The 16,911-nt window shown below is 38.5% G+C and overlaps 1 protein-coding gene across 1 annotated transcript in view; it reads right to left on the reverse strand.

Annotated features, from left to right (window-relative positions):
* LOC106713966 (neurobeachin) overlaps positions 1–16,911 on the reverse strand; it is a 327,564-nt gene that overhangs the window by 150,151 nt on the left and 160,502 nt on the right. Inside the window, exons 7-21 of the mRNA XM_045683613.1 lie at positions 16,281–16,406; positions 15,790–15,910; positions 13,901–14,047; positions 13,377–13,682; positions 7,890–8,030; positions 7,478–7,620; positions 6,161–6,374; positions 4,351–4,573; positions 3,552–3,694; positions 3,320–3,406; positions 3,093–3,196; positions 2,646–2,908; positions 2,066–2,382; positions 389–1,982; positions 139–281 (exon numbers count right to left, since the gene is read on the reverse strand). Coding sequence (XP_045539569.1) covers positions 139–281; positions 389–1,982; positions 2,066–2,382; positions 2,646–2,908; positions 3,093–3,196; positions 3,320–3,406; positions 3,552–3,694; positions 4,351–4,573; positions 6,161–6,374; positions 7,478–7,620; positions 7,890–8,030; positions 13,377–13,682; positions 13,901–14,047; positions 15,790–15,910; positions 16,281–16,406 — 4,072 coding nt within the window. The remainder of the gene's footprint in view (positions 1–138; positions 282–388; positions 1,983–2,065; positions 2,383–2,645; positions 2,909–3,092; positions 3,197–3,319; positions 3,407–3,551; positions 3,695–4,350; positions 4,574–6,160; positions 6,375–7,477; positions 7,621–7,889; positions 8,031–13,376; positions 13,683–13,900; positions 14,048–15,789; positions 15,911–16,280; positions 16,407–16,911) is intronic.

The following is a 16,911-nucleotide window of genomic DNA, read 5'->3' on the forward strand; positions in this document are numbered from 1 at the left end:
TCTTCATGAATTTATTTAACCAGAAAAATTATAACTGTACACCTAAATAATTTTATTTCGCACAAAGTCAAAGATTTAAAATTAACTGTAGATCCTTAAATTCAATTAGTGTTTATAAGTATAAATGTAACAAATGACCTGTATATCAGTCTCGAGTGAGAAGAGCACATCAGACAGCAGGCGCTGGTGTATGTAGGACCAGCGGAACTCGGGGATGCGGAAGGGCGGCCGAGTCGGGCCCGGCGAGAACATCGGCCGCGTGCACTTCGGACGACTTGACTCTATTATATACATATTTTTTTAGAGTAAATAAAGTGTCCAGTAATTAAAGAAGCAACAACGAGCTGTATTATGACCGGCTAACATAAGAAATAAATAAATAACGTACCGAAATGATTTGAATCGACTTGTGTACTAGTGGAGGCACTACGCGGTCGTTTCGGTGAAGTGGATGTGTTCGTGCCTTGAGATATATTCTCCGTCCTGCCATCTTGCTTCATCTCGCTTTCGCCCGGTAAACTAACACGTCTCTTGTCTCTTTCGTTGTCACGATTCCTTTCTTCTTCGTGCTCCTGTTCCTTTTTATTGGCGAGCGATATATTCTCACTAATTGTAGAAATCGGGGGAATTTCTGGTGTTTTATGGTCTTCGGACTCCTCCGTTTCTATTCTATGACTGTCATTTTTCGCATTTTCTTCTGCAACTTTACTCGATAACATATCTTGCGATGGTTCGTCGCTATCGGGATTAACTATGTAATCTCCATCTAAAGGTAGAACATTTCCTTCCTCGGAATGTTCAGGAGTCGAATCTCTTTTAGGGCTTTCGTTATCTTTGGCTACCGTCTCTTCTTGGGCTTCACTTTTAGCAACAACTGTTGAGATTAGATCCATTACAAGTTCGCTAGCGATCGTTTCAACGGTTTGTTTTTGATCGATCATTTCCTCCATGTCCTGTTCGAAGTCGTCTCGTCCGTTGGGCGTGTTCCCTTCCGAATGCAGTCCTCCAGATATCGCTCCGGAGTCCGTGTCGTCATCCGCCTTCAGTTTGACCGTCTCGAGGGCAATAGACAGCACGTCGTTCACAATGTTAATAGCAATATGTTTAGGATCATCGCTGGTTATCTCTTCAGAAATACTCATTTCAGACTTTTCCTGCGTTCTTCTGGGACTCGTGGCCTCGCTAGGAGTCAAGTATAATTCGGACCGATCGGATAATTCTGATTCTCTCTCATTTATAATATTCATATCGACTACTTTCTCGGGACTCGCCGCCTCGCTCGCCGACAAGCTCGAGGGAATGCCTTCGCTTTTGTCCGTGTTGTCATCTTTGGCGAGGCTGTCTCCTATGTCCCTGACTGGAATGTAATCCAGACTGCCCTGCCGACTGAGAGGTTTGTCGGTCTTGTCCGAGTCGATTATTGCGATGCCGGACTCGGAACTCTCTAGAAGCTTGTTATCAATAATCGACTGCACCAGTTCGCTATCGGGGCTGGGCAGCTTTTCACCGTCGGGCTGCTCGCCCTCATCGACCGCGTGCTCAGTTTCATTCGTAAAACTATCACAACCATCGTCGCCGCCGGCATCGGAGCTCGCGCTCTGTTTGAGAGGACTATGCACTTTACACTCGTCACCGTACACTTGTGTAGTCCGCGGCTCTACGCTCCTGTCACTTTCACGGGGATCACGTTTGCTGCAGTTGCAGCCCTCGACTTCTCTGAGGGAGAGGCCTTTGCCGATCTCCGTCTGTGCCGCGTGGTTGAGGACGTTCTGCTTCTTGATGGTGCCGGGCGTGCTGGCGACGCTGTCGTCGGCATCGGGGCGCGGGCGGGGCGCGGCGGGCTCGGTGTGCCTGTCCCAGCCAGATATGGTGGATATCGGCCGCTGCTGGCGCTCCGCCGGGTCGGTTATGTTGTCCGCGCGTCGCTGCTCGTAGTGCTCGTACATTTGAGCGAATTGGAGCTTGAACTCTTCGTATGAAACCTGGAAACAACAAAAACAACTTCTATAAAGCAAACTGCTATCGATAAGATAAAAAGTGTTTTCTGAAATTAAATAATGGTTACCTTGGAGTGCACAATCGCGAGGGTGTCGACCCAGACGCGCCAGCCGCCGTACTCGTGCTTGATGGCGTGGTGCAGCAGCATGCGGAACAGCGAGTACACCATGTCGGAGATCTTCTGCTCCTCTGCATTCTTGGGGTGGATGTAGGCCATGGCCACCAGCCACTCCTGCCACACCGACATCTGCAGCACCGTGCGCCGGTTCTCGCGGTTGTTGCTGCACAGCAGCGTCATGTCCGATAGGAACAGCTTCTTTACTTCCAGCAGCTGTTCCGTCTGCTTGGACTGTCGGATCAGTGTCGCTACCACTTTTAGTATCACTGGAATTGAAACATAAACAAATAAGTACAGACAGTGGCCAATTAATAACTAGTGATACAATTTAAATAAAACTCTATGAAAACATGGCGTTAATTAATATAATATACATAGTGTTTGTTGTTGTCTGTCATAGTGCTGTAGATATTTGTTTAATGTGTAGAACTGTTTATCATGCTTTATTAGTGGTCTAAATACTGATAGATGTGATATATGAGTGTTTTGTTTGTGACTTTGGAGGTAATACAAAGCGAATGTATCTCACTGGGGTTCTCCAGTCGGAAGTGCGGCTGCGGCTCCGGGTGGCTGGTGTAGAGGATCTGCTGCGCCACGTGCTCCGTCAGCAGCTCGTACAGCGCGTTGTACACGGGCAGCGACAGGCCCGCGCTCGCCGTGCCCCCCGTGCCCCCGGCGGTGCCCCCCGCGGTGCCCCCCGCGCTGCCGGCAGTGCCCCCAGTGCCCGCCGCGCCCAGCCGCGTCGCCAGCAGCGTGTACAGGTTGTGGGGTGACATCACGTCGTATTTACGCCTGTTCCGTGCATTTAAACACAAAGTAAAATCATAAACAGTGAAAATATAGAATAATAACAATTAAACCACCGAATTCTTTATTCGAACGTTCAGATCGATCCGAAAATTGTTTTAATAACTTTGTACGAATAGAAGTAAAAAAAAAAAATATCAATAAGTTAAGAGATAATTGTAAATCATACTTGTGTGTGCTTCGGCTGAGGAAGAAGCCGAGCAGTTTGAGCGCTTGCAGTCTGATCAGCTGACTCTCAGAGGCCAGCAGCTTGAATATCGTCCGCACTCCGCCCTGGAAAATATATTATATGTTCTCATATCTCGCTGGCTCATGTTATGATATTAAATTTTAAAAGTGTACTACTTAGTTTTGACATTGAGTATACTCCTAATATTAAAAAGGTACATTTTATACCTTTGCATCGAAAGCGGGTACCATAGAGCTGGGGTGTTCTGACATCAGAGATATTAACATCTGTAGGACATCGTGAAGATTTTCATCCTGGAAATAAGAAAAAGATATTTCTCAAGACCGATTTGCATAAAGTCGAGGAAGTTTATTTCTTACTAATTTTGGTAAAATATCTTTCTAAGCTTACTTCCAACATATTCATAAATGGAAAAAGGACTTAATTCTAAGAGTGTACCTCATGCATGGTGGTGAGGTAATTCAGGATGGCTTGCAGCTCGTCCTCTTTGACGCCATTGCCGATCATGATGAGCTGCTTCAAGAACAGCAAGATGTACGCACGGATGGTGAGGATGTCCTTGTGCGCGGGCCTGGGACCTTCTGTGATAACAAGCCATTCCTCTTTTATTTAAACATTTCCCGCTAGCTTCTTCGTATCTCTAACAGAGTTTGAAGGGAATTTAATCCCTCGTCATTATTTTATTCATTAAATGTTTAAAAGGCATTTCATATAATTCAAGAATATCTGTCTTTTAATGAGGCTCGCCTAACCACTACATAAATCACTATTTATTTTACCCATAGTTAGCCGATCATCAACATAAATGTTAGAAGGAAAGCTGCAATATTTCAGAAGCAAATAGAGATGTACTGCAGATAAATCGTCAAATAAAAGTGATAAAGCCTTAGTAAACGAGCCTGTAAGAGTCATTCCGACAGCGACAAATTTGTTGCGATTTAGTCCCCCCTGCCGCTACTCCCCCCACGCTATCGTTATAATGTCTTCATATTAGGGCAGATGAATTGTTTCCGGAGCTACGATGGTCATTTATCAACTCGTCTCTGATTCTTTACCGTGATAATGTCACTTTAGAAATTTAATTTATACAAAATGAAGCGTTTTCCTTGAATTTTGTTTACTTTATTAAGTTTATTAAATTTACGAGTACGATGTAAATATTATATATAGATTGGTTATTGACGAGGTAACGGTAGATCCTAACCTAAAATACAGTAGACAGCTTTTTAACACTTACCCAATCCTTTAGGAGTGATCCCACTCTTGGTCCTCGGATTAACCACCCAATAGTAATACTTGAGCGTGTGTACAGTTTGCAGAACTGTACTAATTCTCCTCACGCTGCCGTAGATGTGTGCGTCAGCCAGGAAGTCCGTGGCCAGGTAGCAGTACAGCCGAGCCTGCACCGCCGCCGGGGTGTGGATCCACAGCGAGGGGTTGAACAGCACGTGGTCGAGCAGCTGCCACGTCACGAAAGAGTGACAGAAAGACTGACGTTAGCATAGACTTTTGACTGTCCGATGGTCGTTAGCGTAACGCTCTCTTGCTGATTTATTTTAAAAACAATTTCAATTATAGTTATTAGGTATGTATGGATTTTATTGTATGAAAATAACTTCTTGTTAGTCACATTGAGGCTTTACCCATAAAAAGTGTTCACAGTGCGAAAATAAGCGGAAAGCGGAAATTTCCACTTTTTTTTGTTCAAACATTTGTTGCAAATTATAATGTTTTATTCCTTGTTTTTTTTTTTTTCATTGTAATAAGCCCCAAGTGCAAAGCAGTGATCTTGTAAAGTAACTTAGTTTTCTTTGCTATCTTTCTTTGGAGTAAAACCTATTTGAGGTACTTGAATTCTATGCTGTGGAAACTAATATTATAAATTAATTAAAAATAATTAACAAAGCTTGACTGCAAAGGCAATTGCAAGAAAACAAAATTAAAAAAGTAGATACTATTCCTCAAATCCCCATAATTTAAAACTAAAAATACGTGAATAATTGTGACAATTTTTTGTGTCAATTATTGTGCAACTTCTTTTCTTTTGTGTAAGTGGGGGGGGGTGGAGGGGTGTAAAAAGCAAGAGGAGCATGCGCTAACAACCATCGAGGAGAAAAATAAAAAGTTGCAGCTTTTGGGAATTGTGCCTAGTTTTTTCTTTCGTTCTCGGATGAAACTTTTCAGGACGTCATCTAAAAAAGCTTTCATTAAAAATGTAATAATGTATTTTAATGCAAAGGAAAAGTTTAATAAAGGTGCGTTTCTACTGTTTTATCTGTCTCTCAAAAAAGAATGAGACGACTATATTTTATTTTTTGTGTGTGCTCAATTTTGAACAATTTTGAAGTGTATCAAATAGATTTCAAAATATTAAGGAAATTGAAAAAATAACGGGAGAAAAGACAACAATTATTTTTAAATTAGTATACAAACGTGATTGTAACACATAACATCGGGACTATAGCTACCCAAAGCGATGCCCAATATTGCTTCCTTACTGATTGTTGCGGACCTTTTTGCTATTTTGATAGCTTATGTAGTTTTCTATTATTGACAATCACATTATATATTTTATATTGGCTTCTTGACGTTTGGCTGTCGATTACCCTTGTTCTTTCTATTTCTTAATTATTTGTTATTTATTTAAATATAGTCAATTGCAGAGTAATTGGTTTGTTCATTTCATTTTGTTCACTTCACTGATGTACCTGGAAATACTTACCTGGATAGTTTTTACAAAACCATTTTAAGGTCTTAAGAAATTAGGAAATAAAAGTAAAGAAATAATTTAAAATCGCAATGACAAATAAACAGCCCTCATTTGAACACATAACTTTATTATCTTATGAAATCCTGGTAGACTTATACGCCAGATTACGCCATTGCAACAAAGCACGTGAAACAGATTATTTTCTTATCCTGGTTCACTTTTTCACTTTTTTTATTTCTTATTACCTATTTCGCTTTATGTGATCCTAGTATCAAATACGAAAAGAAAGGGTGAAAGTAAACTATGATAGAAAAAAATAGCACATTAGCACACTCACCTGTTTGAGCAGCAGATCAGAGTTGGGCGAACAGCAAGTGACGAGATGTTTGGTAAGGTGCAGGAATGAGGCCAGCGTGTCTGCAGTGAGATGGTCGCGGGCGCAGCGTTGCAGCATGTGGGAAACGACGAGGAAGCCGCGACACTGCAGCATGTGTTGTTGCACGGTGCCGCACGACTCCACCAGCGAGCACACGAAACCGAGCAGCTTCGAGCTGGAAAGATAACCCATAATTAGGAAATTTTCAGACATGTTACCAGGGATTCAGAAAACGGCTTTAGTTTGGGTATGGGTACCATTTATCTCTATGACTAGAACCCAAATACTTCGTGATTTGACAGCTTTGGTAGATATTTTATTTAAAATATCTACCAAAAGACACCACTGCACGATTGCTATTAAATTTAATCAGGCGTTAAATGCAACTTAACTAAGTTGTCCTAGAATTGAAAGCTTGAATAGACTTAATCGGAAACAACCACAAACATATCATTTTACAGTAATTAATAAATCTCGACTGTAAACATAAACGGCTAATGGAGGGATTATATTATCAAGACTCATAAGATATTCAGCAAATACATCGCATCGCTTTAACCCTTTCAGTGTAGATAACTGAAGCTCCATTAGGCAAATGCGTCTATGAACGGTTACTATTACAGATAAAATATTAACTTTGTCTGTTAAAATATTTTACGAGCTATCTTTAAGAAAGACTTAACAAACATTTCGCGATTTTATCCAAGACTGATATTATTAAATAGAGAAATTTGGGCTTTATTAAAGAAAAAGGGCGCACAAAAAGAATAACAAATCACGCAATTACACCGAGCTATGTTTCCTTTTTGTTGAACAAAAAATGTTTTTCCGCGGCTACAAATTGAATTGTAAACGAAGGAAAAAAAGTTAAAATGTACGAGAAGGGCCTTAGCGAATAAATTATTGCCAAGCGCATAAAACGCTGTTCATAAATCCGACCAAGGGGCAAGACCAGGCAATTAGAAGTTGTCAGGAGTTAGTTCATAGCTATTACCCGTCTACTTCGAGAGGGCTGGCAACTTTCAGAAGCGATTAGGGAACGACACCTAAAGTGCATTTAGTCGGTTTATTCGAGTAAAGCTGCTTGGAATATTAATGAATTGGTCTCAGCTTAGAAAGTTTATTCTAACTTCAATATAGTTGTGTTTTAGTTCACAAACTTTACAACTTTTGTGAATGTTAGCATCTGATTAGGTTCACAATCGAATACGAAGTCAGAGACAGTTTTTTACTATTAGGTAGGTTTAGTCGTGTTAGTGGAAAAATAGTTTGTCTTACCACAGCATGGGATCTCTCTTGGGCTCGTTGGGCGGCGCATCGTGCGGCAGGTCGAGCTGCGCGAACAGTGGAAACAAGACTTGCACGCCGCCGATAGAGTTGAGCGCGCTGTGGATGGAGTGTGTTACCACCGCTTTCACCTCCTACAAACAATGTTAAATGGTAAACTGTGGTAGAGATATCAACAGTAACTTTTGCTACAAATGTCTCTACAAGTATTACGTCTTTGCAGATAATTATCAGTAATAATAAATCTGAAACTATAATAGCTGAAAGTGACGCCTGTTCCTTTAGTCTTCGTCGACGAGGTTGTTAACCAATAAATGCAACGAGACAAAAAAAAAGAGCGTCCTTTCTAAAGAGGTTTCTTGTTAGGTTCAGGTCCCCTGGTATCTACTACATTTGATTGTACCTGCAGCATGAGGGCGTGCGGCGTGTGCACGAAGTAGGAGACGTTGCCTTTGGGCGCGGACTGCAAGCATAGCTGTCCGTCTGTCGCCACCGGATTATACATGAACACGATGGCTGAAGACAACTTGCCGTCGTATAACACCTGCGTACAACACAAATGTGAACACAACGGCAATAGTTATGTTCCAAGCATTATGTGAATTGCTGTACACCAAGATTACTAGGAGATTATGTTTTAAACTTACAAAAATAAATAATTTCAATAATAGGATATTTTTTGGAAAATTTGCTATAAATTTATAGTTTTACAATTATGATAGAAAAATATTATTATTAAATTAAAAGTGAATAAAATTATTAAACAAAATATTAAATCACACATTAAAACAAATATTAAACATGCAACTAACACAACAAATCAATAATTTAAATAACAAACAGTTGTTAATTTGCAGGAAAGCGGATTAAAAAATAATGCGAATACCATATTATTAAGCTTTGCTGAAAATGTACCGTAACTGATATGTTGGGAATCGAAACATAAAAAACCTGACAACCGTGTTAGTATCCCATAATAATTTTATTAATTACAATATTTAAAATTACAAAGCCACACCAAAGCACAAATCTAAACAGACTTCAAATCTTATAAGCTTATTATTTTGCCCTATTAACTCTTAAATGTGTACGTCGATACTAAGAAGATAAAAATTACAGTAAGCCCCGTAATTCTATTTCATCTTAATTGGTTAAAAATAGTAGAGCTCTAATTTTATCTTATATATATAAAAGAAAGTCGTGTTAGTTACACTATTTATAACTCAAGATCGGTCGAACTGATTTAGCTGAACATTGATGGGGAGGTCATCTTAGAACTAGGAGACGGACATAGGAACTTTTTTATCTTGTATGCATTTTTTTTATTCTGCGCGGACGGAGTCGCGGGTAAAAGCTAGTATTAATTAAATCATTAATGTTGATACAGACAAACTTTCAGTTTGAATACTTCTCCATAGAATTAGGTAAAAAAAATATCTTTGATTTTCATGTTATTTTTTTTTTATATAAAAGCAATGTTATAATAAAAATCACAAGTAAAAATAAGCAAAATAAGATGTGAAGATAAAGTGGTGTAAGTGGCGAGCCATTAGCTCAGATAACGCGAGACGTACAGGGTTGTCACTCCGCACAAATCACTGAACATCAATATTGATGAAAGCTTACTGACATTTCTGGAATAATTAATGGAAGGTTTAATGTATGAAAAAGTCGAAAGGAAATTTTTCTTGATTGAGTAGTATAAGGTTACAATAATAAATGTGTAAGAAATATTTTTTTTATATTATAAGGAATAACTTAAGTTCCCAGCGATGTGAGTTATCTTTTCTTAACTTACCGATATAGTTATTCAAACTTTCGTATGACATTATCATTAGCTAATATAGAGAACAGCTAAAACACTTACGTAAATATGTCTGGTGTCGGCACCGATTAGTTTCGAGTCCATCGGGCCCTTCATCAGATGAGTGGGATTGGGAGAGTGAGCGACAGGCCGTGAAATAATACCAGTCCCACTCACCTTGATGAATGGCCTCCGATGGGCTCGAAACAAGTCGGTGCCGACACCATACAGATGTAACCGTTTTCGATAGTTACAGAGATAGAATGTTGATACTATATTTTTTAAGTGACATCCCTGCGTAAGAAACGAATCCTTTCAACAGTAGCTTTTAGGGTTAATGTGATTGTAGCGGTCGGTGTCTTCTTACCCGCCTCGCTATGGATAAGTCGCGATAATCCAAACTTATACCAAATTACACCACAACTCACAATGACTTTACATTATAGTGTTACATAAGAAATAAATCGGAAAGACGTACTCTAGTACAGTACAGTTGTGGCGCAGCCCAGTACTGTATTAGTACTGGGCCGCGGTTGCGTTCCAATTGGAGATCCCGTCCAATTGGGTTTTAGTCGTGGCAGGACATAACTTATCTTTACCCCTATAAAGAGAAGTATGCGGAAGGCATTTCCCGACGTTAAAAAAAGTATAATTTTACTATCTAATTTCTCACAAATTATTAAAGCTAGAATTATGAAAAAAATAATGTCAAAAATACAAAATTTGCGATAAAAATTTGTGTTTCGTAACTCTTGCAAGCTTAAATAGTTAGGGAGCAATTGAAATTCTAAAAGTGTACCATTGAGTTTGACGTTGAGTATAAAACAGCTTAAATACGAATAGAAATCTAGCTATTCTATCCTAACCTTTATATTCTTAAACGTTATACAAATACACTCTTTCATTAAAAAATATATTGGGTCTGTTTTTTTAAAGAGAATCAGAGGGAAGACAGTATTTTTATAAACGGATATGGACAGTGGAAACGCACAGTTTAAGACTACCTAAGTATATACAAGTCGATAAAATACTTTAAGACAAATTATGTGCAGCAAGCAAGCGCTGTTGTGTAGCGGAAAGCTTTCACGTTTATTTGTTGCTTAGAACTGCAGCGCTGTTTGCTGAAATGCATGTGCATTGCTATTAGTGACTAATGGGCCTTACATTTTGTCTGTTAATGTTTCATACTTACTTTAAAGTTTCTCTTTCATGTATTGAATGTGTACTTAACTTAGGGTAGGCTCTAAGCTCCTCAGTGGGGACGTGTAGTGAGCTAATGATGATGATATCAACTGTTTACTACTGTTATGTTTACTTGTTCTAACTTCTATTAGTGCGAGTTTTTACTGCCAAAACATATACAAAAACAAATAGTTTTATTTGTTTTTTCCGCAGTGGAAATCCACAGTTAAGATATCATAACCTATAATTTTTCTCTTTTAAATATATTTTTTAAACTTTACCTTTTTCATCACCCTGTATTTGCTCATTGCACAAATATTGTAAACAAACAAAGCACACTCAACACATCAAGTTGTCAGAGTAAGTAAGAGCATTCTCAAGTGTGATGAAGCGAAGACAAATCTCAAACGACGAGCCACAACGAAATACTAAGAGCTTTGATATTTATTCAAATAACTGACTGAAATAGAAAACAACGTAGAGAAAAATACTTAGAATTCGAGAATAATTATATTTAAAATGCTCTTCCATTTATTTTTATAAAATACTTCGACTTTTTTACTCACAAGATATTTAAGTATTTTAAAAGAAAATATGTTGAGATCGTGGTCTGACAGAAAAGTATTCCATCTTAAAGATACAAAGGAGAGAGATACAAAAACGTTTTGTTACGATTTCTTTATGCTCTGATATGATCTACGAAGAAAATACATTTTTTTCATTATTTTTCTAAAGACAATTGCAACCTACGCCAAAATTATGAGATACGGTATTTCTTGTTAATTCCATTTATGGAGATATAAGCTGTCGCCGGCGACTCCATCCTCGCGGAATTAAAAAAAACATTATAAGTAGCCTATGTGTTCTTCCAAACTATGTTCTACATCTGTGCCAAATTTCATCGAAATCCGTTGCCTTCAAACAAACATCCATCCATCCATCCATCCATTTTTTTTTAATTCCGAGCGGACGGAGTCGAGGGAAACAGCTAGTTGAAAAAAAAATTAATTTGAACAATATATCTCGGTCCTAATAAAAGTAAGCAATAAATTATGCATTATTTTGTCCTTTTTTGTTGGGTTTTTTAACCAATTTAATAATAAATTTCTTGTAAAACAAAACTGTATACCGCTATTAAAATATTCCATATTGTTTTCTTATATTTCCCAACAAATAATAAACTTTTAAAGTAAATGAAATTGTCCGTTACAAGGAAACATCGAAGTCGATTAAAATTCCATAACTTTTTGACAAGTTTGATCTCACAATGAAAGCCTTAGGGAAGCTGTTGGCTAACGGGGGAGGAAGAAGCTACGAGTTATCTTTAAAAATGTTCATCGAAATAAAATCTGTTCTATGTTGTTGACTTTAAATGTAATAAAGTATTCAAGATGTCTATTGTATTCGTTTTAAAATGAAATTAATGATGGAAATTTATTTAATGCCGTTTCTCTCTGTTTTAAGAAAAAAATTGTCGTACCGTGTCATAAGTGCTTGTTCATACGAACGTGTGGACATACCGCGGTCAAGAAATTTCAAATATGTTTGAAACAGATGGCACACGATGAGTTTGGCATTGCTTTATTCGAATTCTATTTTAATATTTCTGCGTGCAACCCTATATCTTCCGTATCAGAAATTTCTTTTACTTCTCCAATAAAACTTTGGCCGGTTTTGTTCGGTTTTGAAAAGCGCGCCCGTCGTTACGGACCTCGGGAGTAATAACTTTGAAGCCTTTTGTTACAACTTACTTCGGAAACATCTTTTGCGTGCCGTTGCGAAACTTTTTCCACAAAAAAAAACACAAAATTATGAATATAAATTTCTAACGAGAAATTATCTTACTAATATTATAAATGCGAATGTTTAGATGAATGGATGGTTGGATGGATGTTTGTAAGGTACCTCCAGAACAGCTCAACGGATCTTGCTGAAATTTGGCATAGACGTAGAACATAGTCTAGAAGAACACAAAAGCTTCTAATGAAGATTTTTTTTAATTCTGCGCGGACGGAGTCGCTGGCGACAGCTAGTTTTCCAATAATTAAAAAAAAATATTAAATTAATTCTCAAACAGTTGTAAAGACTAGTTAGTATGAATAGTTAAGTAACACGGGACCTAAATTACTTAGTGTAACTACATTTCTGCTGTACAAGTTCCAAGTAATCCGGCTGAGTTAAACTATCTCTAACAAGTTAATTCAATGATCCTAGATCATTAATTTAACTATATACCAACACCTACTCGTTATAACTTTAATGGAGAACCCTCAAACTGTCTCTGAGGCAACCCGAAACTTAAACATTGATCTATTGTTAGTTTTAGATTCCATTGTTATTGTCATGCAATTTGTTGAAAGTCAAATTGATCTGAACCCATTTTATGGATTTTAATTTTAAGATTTGTTAAACCTATACCTGTTATAATAACCCATTTTTAGAATATTAGTAGTTCCAAAATTCCGTGATAATTTTTGTATTCTTACATCGTGTATATTCTGCGTTGGATCGTGTATAAGATCGCCGTATTTATCTACCCGAACTTCAGCGGTCGGTAGGGGTACTCTCGACTCCGAAGCGAAACGGAACTGACCCTGTCAGGACATCACAACACCAATGGATATGTATCAAACAAACACTGTGCAACTAGCTTAATGAATACTCGAGACTTAGGCAAATAACATAGAACGGAATATTAAATCAATTTAAAAGGGATTTCCTCTTGACTTGCTCATACGACACTACGTCTATTTTATTTTCTTTGAGGTGTCCCACCAATTTGTCTTGTGAATAAAACAGTTCTAGGTCTCCTTGCGTAAGTCTCAAGTAGTCAGTCATCTCCGGCTACATGTTAAGCAGAATCAACACTTGAGATAAAGGTAGCAAGCGGCGCGTCATGCTTACACGCTTGCATGCTTCAATATCTACGAGCAGGGTGGCATGCGCGGCGGCCACTTCGCGCGCTTCATCCGCAAGCCTCCTTCCACGAGGCGTCGAGTCTTCCTTTACTACTACACTATCTTCTGCTGCTCCCCTGGTATCTTCAGAAGCGACGGGAGCATTGGTTTCGGGATTCATTTCGGGATTGGGATCATTTTCGGGATCGGGCGGGGGTTCAGCGTACTCAAGCTTGGGCGCGGCCGACTCGCTCACCCTTTTGTGGTTTTCCGGCAAACTGATGTTGCATTCGTTGTCGAAACGGAATTGACTCTGTTGTTCCGAGGTTAGCAGGAAAATAAATATATTGTAACATTATTACATTATTCAAAGTTTAAGGTAAATCACATCCATAGTGTCGAAAACCATATAAGTAACATATATAACTGTATTAAACATCAAACATTTCTTGGAAAAAACAAATTTTTCACTATTATATAATGAGCAACATTTGATCTTGTGCCTAGTAGTAATTTCCTAGACCCGCGTACCTTATATCCAGGTCCGAGGCGGTGCATGGCGCAGATCTGGTGCGTGGTGAGCGCCTCGCCGAACAGGTAGATGGCTGCCATCTGGCCGCAGAACACGCGTTCCTCGTCCAGCTCCGCCGTCGCCCCGATGTAGCACTTGTCGAATGGCTGTGTCGACACATATTCATTTAAAATTAGTTTGAAGTTCAAAACTTTGCTGATTCAAACATTCAAGTAGTATACTGAAGTATTTATTTGGAAGCTGTTTTATTGCATTTCAAATAGTTTAATTGACGAATTTAGCGAGATTTCTTGAAAAGAACTAGTTAAATAAAATAAAGAAATAAAAATTAAAGAAGCATAAAATATAAAAACAAGTCACAAAAAATAACAACGAACGGAATGACGAGAGCAAGTGTGATGTAATTTCGTTGAACGTTCTTCACGCGGCAAAAGCTCCTCTGAAGAGCTTTTAACTCGATTTGGGGGCGTTTTATGTGGTTCCAAGTACCAGGACAACAGCGAAGGCAAGGTATGCATTAGCAAATAAAATAAAGCCGTCGCGCGTGTAATAAACGTAACGAAGTGCGGTAACCGGGTTAGCGGGAAAATACGGAAGAATTTTTCTGATTAGCGGTGGCTTCTTACGTATTAAACAAGTTGCGTATTAAGCCATCAATTTGCTATTAATGAAATAAAAAAAAATGATAAGCAACAAATATTTTCTCAGATTATTGTACTTTATTGTGTAACAAACAACGTCAATCTTCTATCCTTATCTCTCTTAAATCCACTTTCTCAATTATTCAGTGTACAATTCGTAACGATGTAACGCCATGTTAATTCCTTTTCAGTGCGGAGTAGCTTAACAGCGGCTTAATGTTTATGGGCTAAGGTTAAGTGCGTGTGCGCGAGAGATTATACTGAGGAAAATCTGACAATTTTACTGTTGCTGCAAGATAGCAGAGGACTAATGGGCATGTGAAGAATGTTTGGATTAATTTGAAGGTTTTGTTGCATTTGACTTTTGTTAACACGATTTTCAACTATCGTAAAACCTATTTAAAACCGTATGATGAATCTTCATACGGATTGGCTTCTGAACTTTGTCGTTCTCTTTTAAGAAGTAAATAGAACGTTAAAATATAATTAAATTTATAAAACAAACCCATTCTGGCACAGCTAAGAGCGAACCGGAAATTTTGAACAACACAAACACTACATTAGAACAAATTAACAACAAACAAACATAATAATTCCAGCCGACCACATATCAAAGTGGCAACCAAATAATGATATAACTAAAACAAAACTCGGACGAGGGTTACGCAAAAATCAAGGGCCCGCAGCGGACCCGTTGTTTATTATTCATGATGAAAGGTAATTACTCTCGTCGTGCGGCCCCGGGACTAACTCCACCTGGCCCTGGACACTGCCCGCACCGGACAAAGGAGCATATTGTGTTCACACATTGTTTAGATAACGTTTCAAAGAGCGACCTATTTTTGGGTCATAAGTTAAAGTTCGAACATTGTCCACGAAAATAGGTTTTACATTTAGCTATGCTCTAGTCGTCGTATATCAATCAATATCACTACAACACCTTACGTTCACATTTTATATGCTCGGCATATTTTATGCCAATTTTGCACACAGCGTCGATAATAAATTGGCCCTAACGACGTGTACGTGAGGAGGCACGTCGGTGTTCCCGCAACTACCATATGTATTAATGCTAAGCTGTTTCGTGTTTATGTGCCCCTGGTACTCACGTTGAGATTAAGAAGGAGCAAAAGGCACCTTGGAGTTGTAATAAATTATTATTAACTAGGATTGTAGGCTAAAAAGAGTTTACTTTAATTAGCTTTATTTACCTATTTACCAGGATTTAAGGACTAGGTGATACTCACATCATTAGTGGAGACGAACCAGGCCATCTCGGTGCTGGATGCGAGCTGACCATTGACCAGGCACTTGATCTCACTCTTCGTCCATCTGTTGTAGATGTACACCACGGCTATCGCGTACCATCTGTGGTAAATAATGATTGATTAACCGTTGATTTCTGAGACTAAAACCTCCGTTTAAAACATACTGTTATCTTTGTTTAAAGATAGGGATGATTATATCTTTTATATAAAGATTTTGGTGTTAGAAACCCACGATAAATTAACTATGAACATAACTGAAAAAGATTAGACAGAACTTAAAGCTTAATAATACTCAAGAAATATTTGTGATTATATCTCCTTTTGGATGGATTATTCTTCTCCGGTGGTGTGGCATACCAGTTTTTATTTTACATTATTTTTTTGCTACCAGGAAAGCAGACATAGCGTGGTGATGTTTCACATTACAACGATGATATTGATGAACTGAACCTGAACTGAATAAGGTTTACCTTCTGGGCTGAAACTCATATTTGACGCAGTGCTGGAAGCCTTTGCCGCGGACTTTCATCGACGTCAACACCAGGCAGTTGCCCACGAAGTGCGCCGTGTATCCCACGCCTTTGCTCGTCTTGAAACTATATACAAAAAAAAATAGTTTTTATTTTCTAAGCTCGTATTTATCTAAGGCTTTAAATTTTCATTAATAGATGACCATTGACTTGTTTCACATCACCCATTCTGATCCCAAGGCATCGATGTTGGCGATGATCTGGTGATGGCAGCCCTAAATATATAATCATACTAATATTATGAATGCGAAAGATTATAGTAGGGGAGCCCAAGCGGGGATTTCGGGATTTCCTAAAGCACGGCAGATTAATATACAGGGGGATACCTTGTACCCGGTTAAGTACCTCCACAAAACATGGGGCCCATGTATAAGGCCGAACCGTTTTTCTAATTTTTTTTTGTCAAATCAGGCGAGTCCCTCTACATAATCGTCAGATTATGAGACAGTACGTTTAGAACATAAAGATAAACCATATATATCTTAATCTGACGCGCTTGAGTATTTCAAAATGGCGAATTTTTTTGCACATTATAAAAATGACCGCGAGTTTGCGTCCCATCGAAATCGTC

This window comes from Papilio machaon, chromosome 22 (assembly GCF_912999745.1).
Source record: "Papilio machaon chromosome 22, ilPapMach1.1, whole genome shotgun sequence".
Lineage (NCBI taxonomy): Eukaryota > Metazoa > Arthropoda > Insecta > Lepidoptera > Papilionidae > Papilio > Papilio machaon.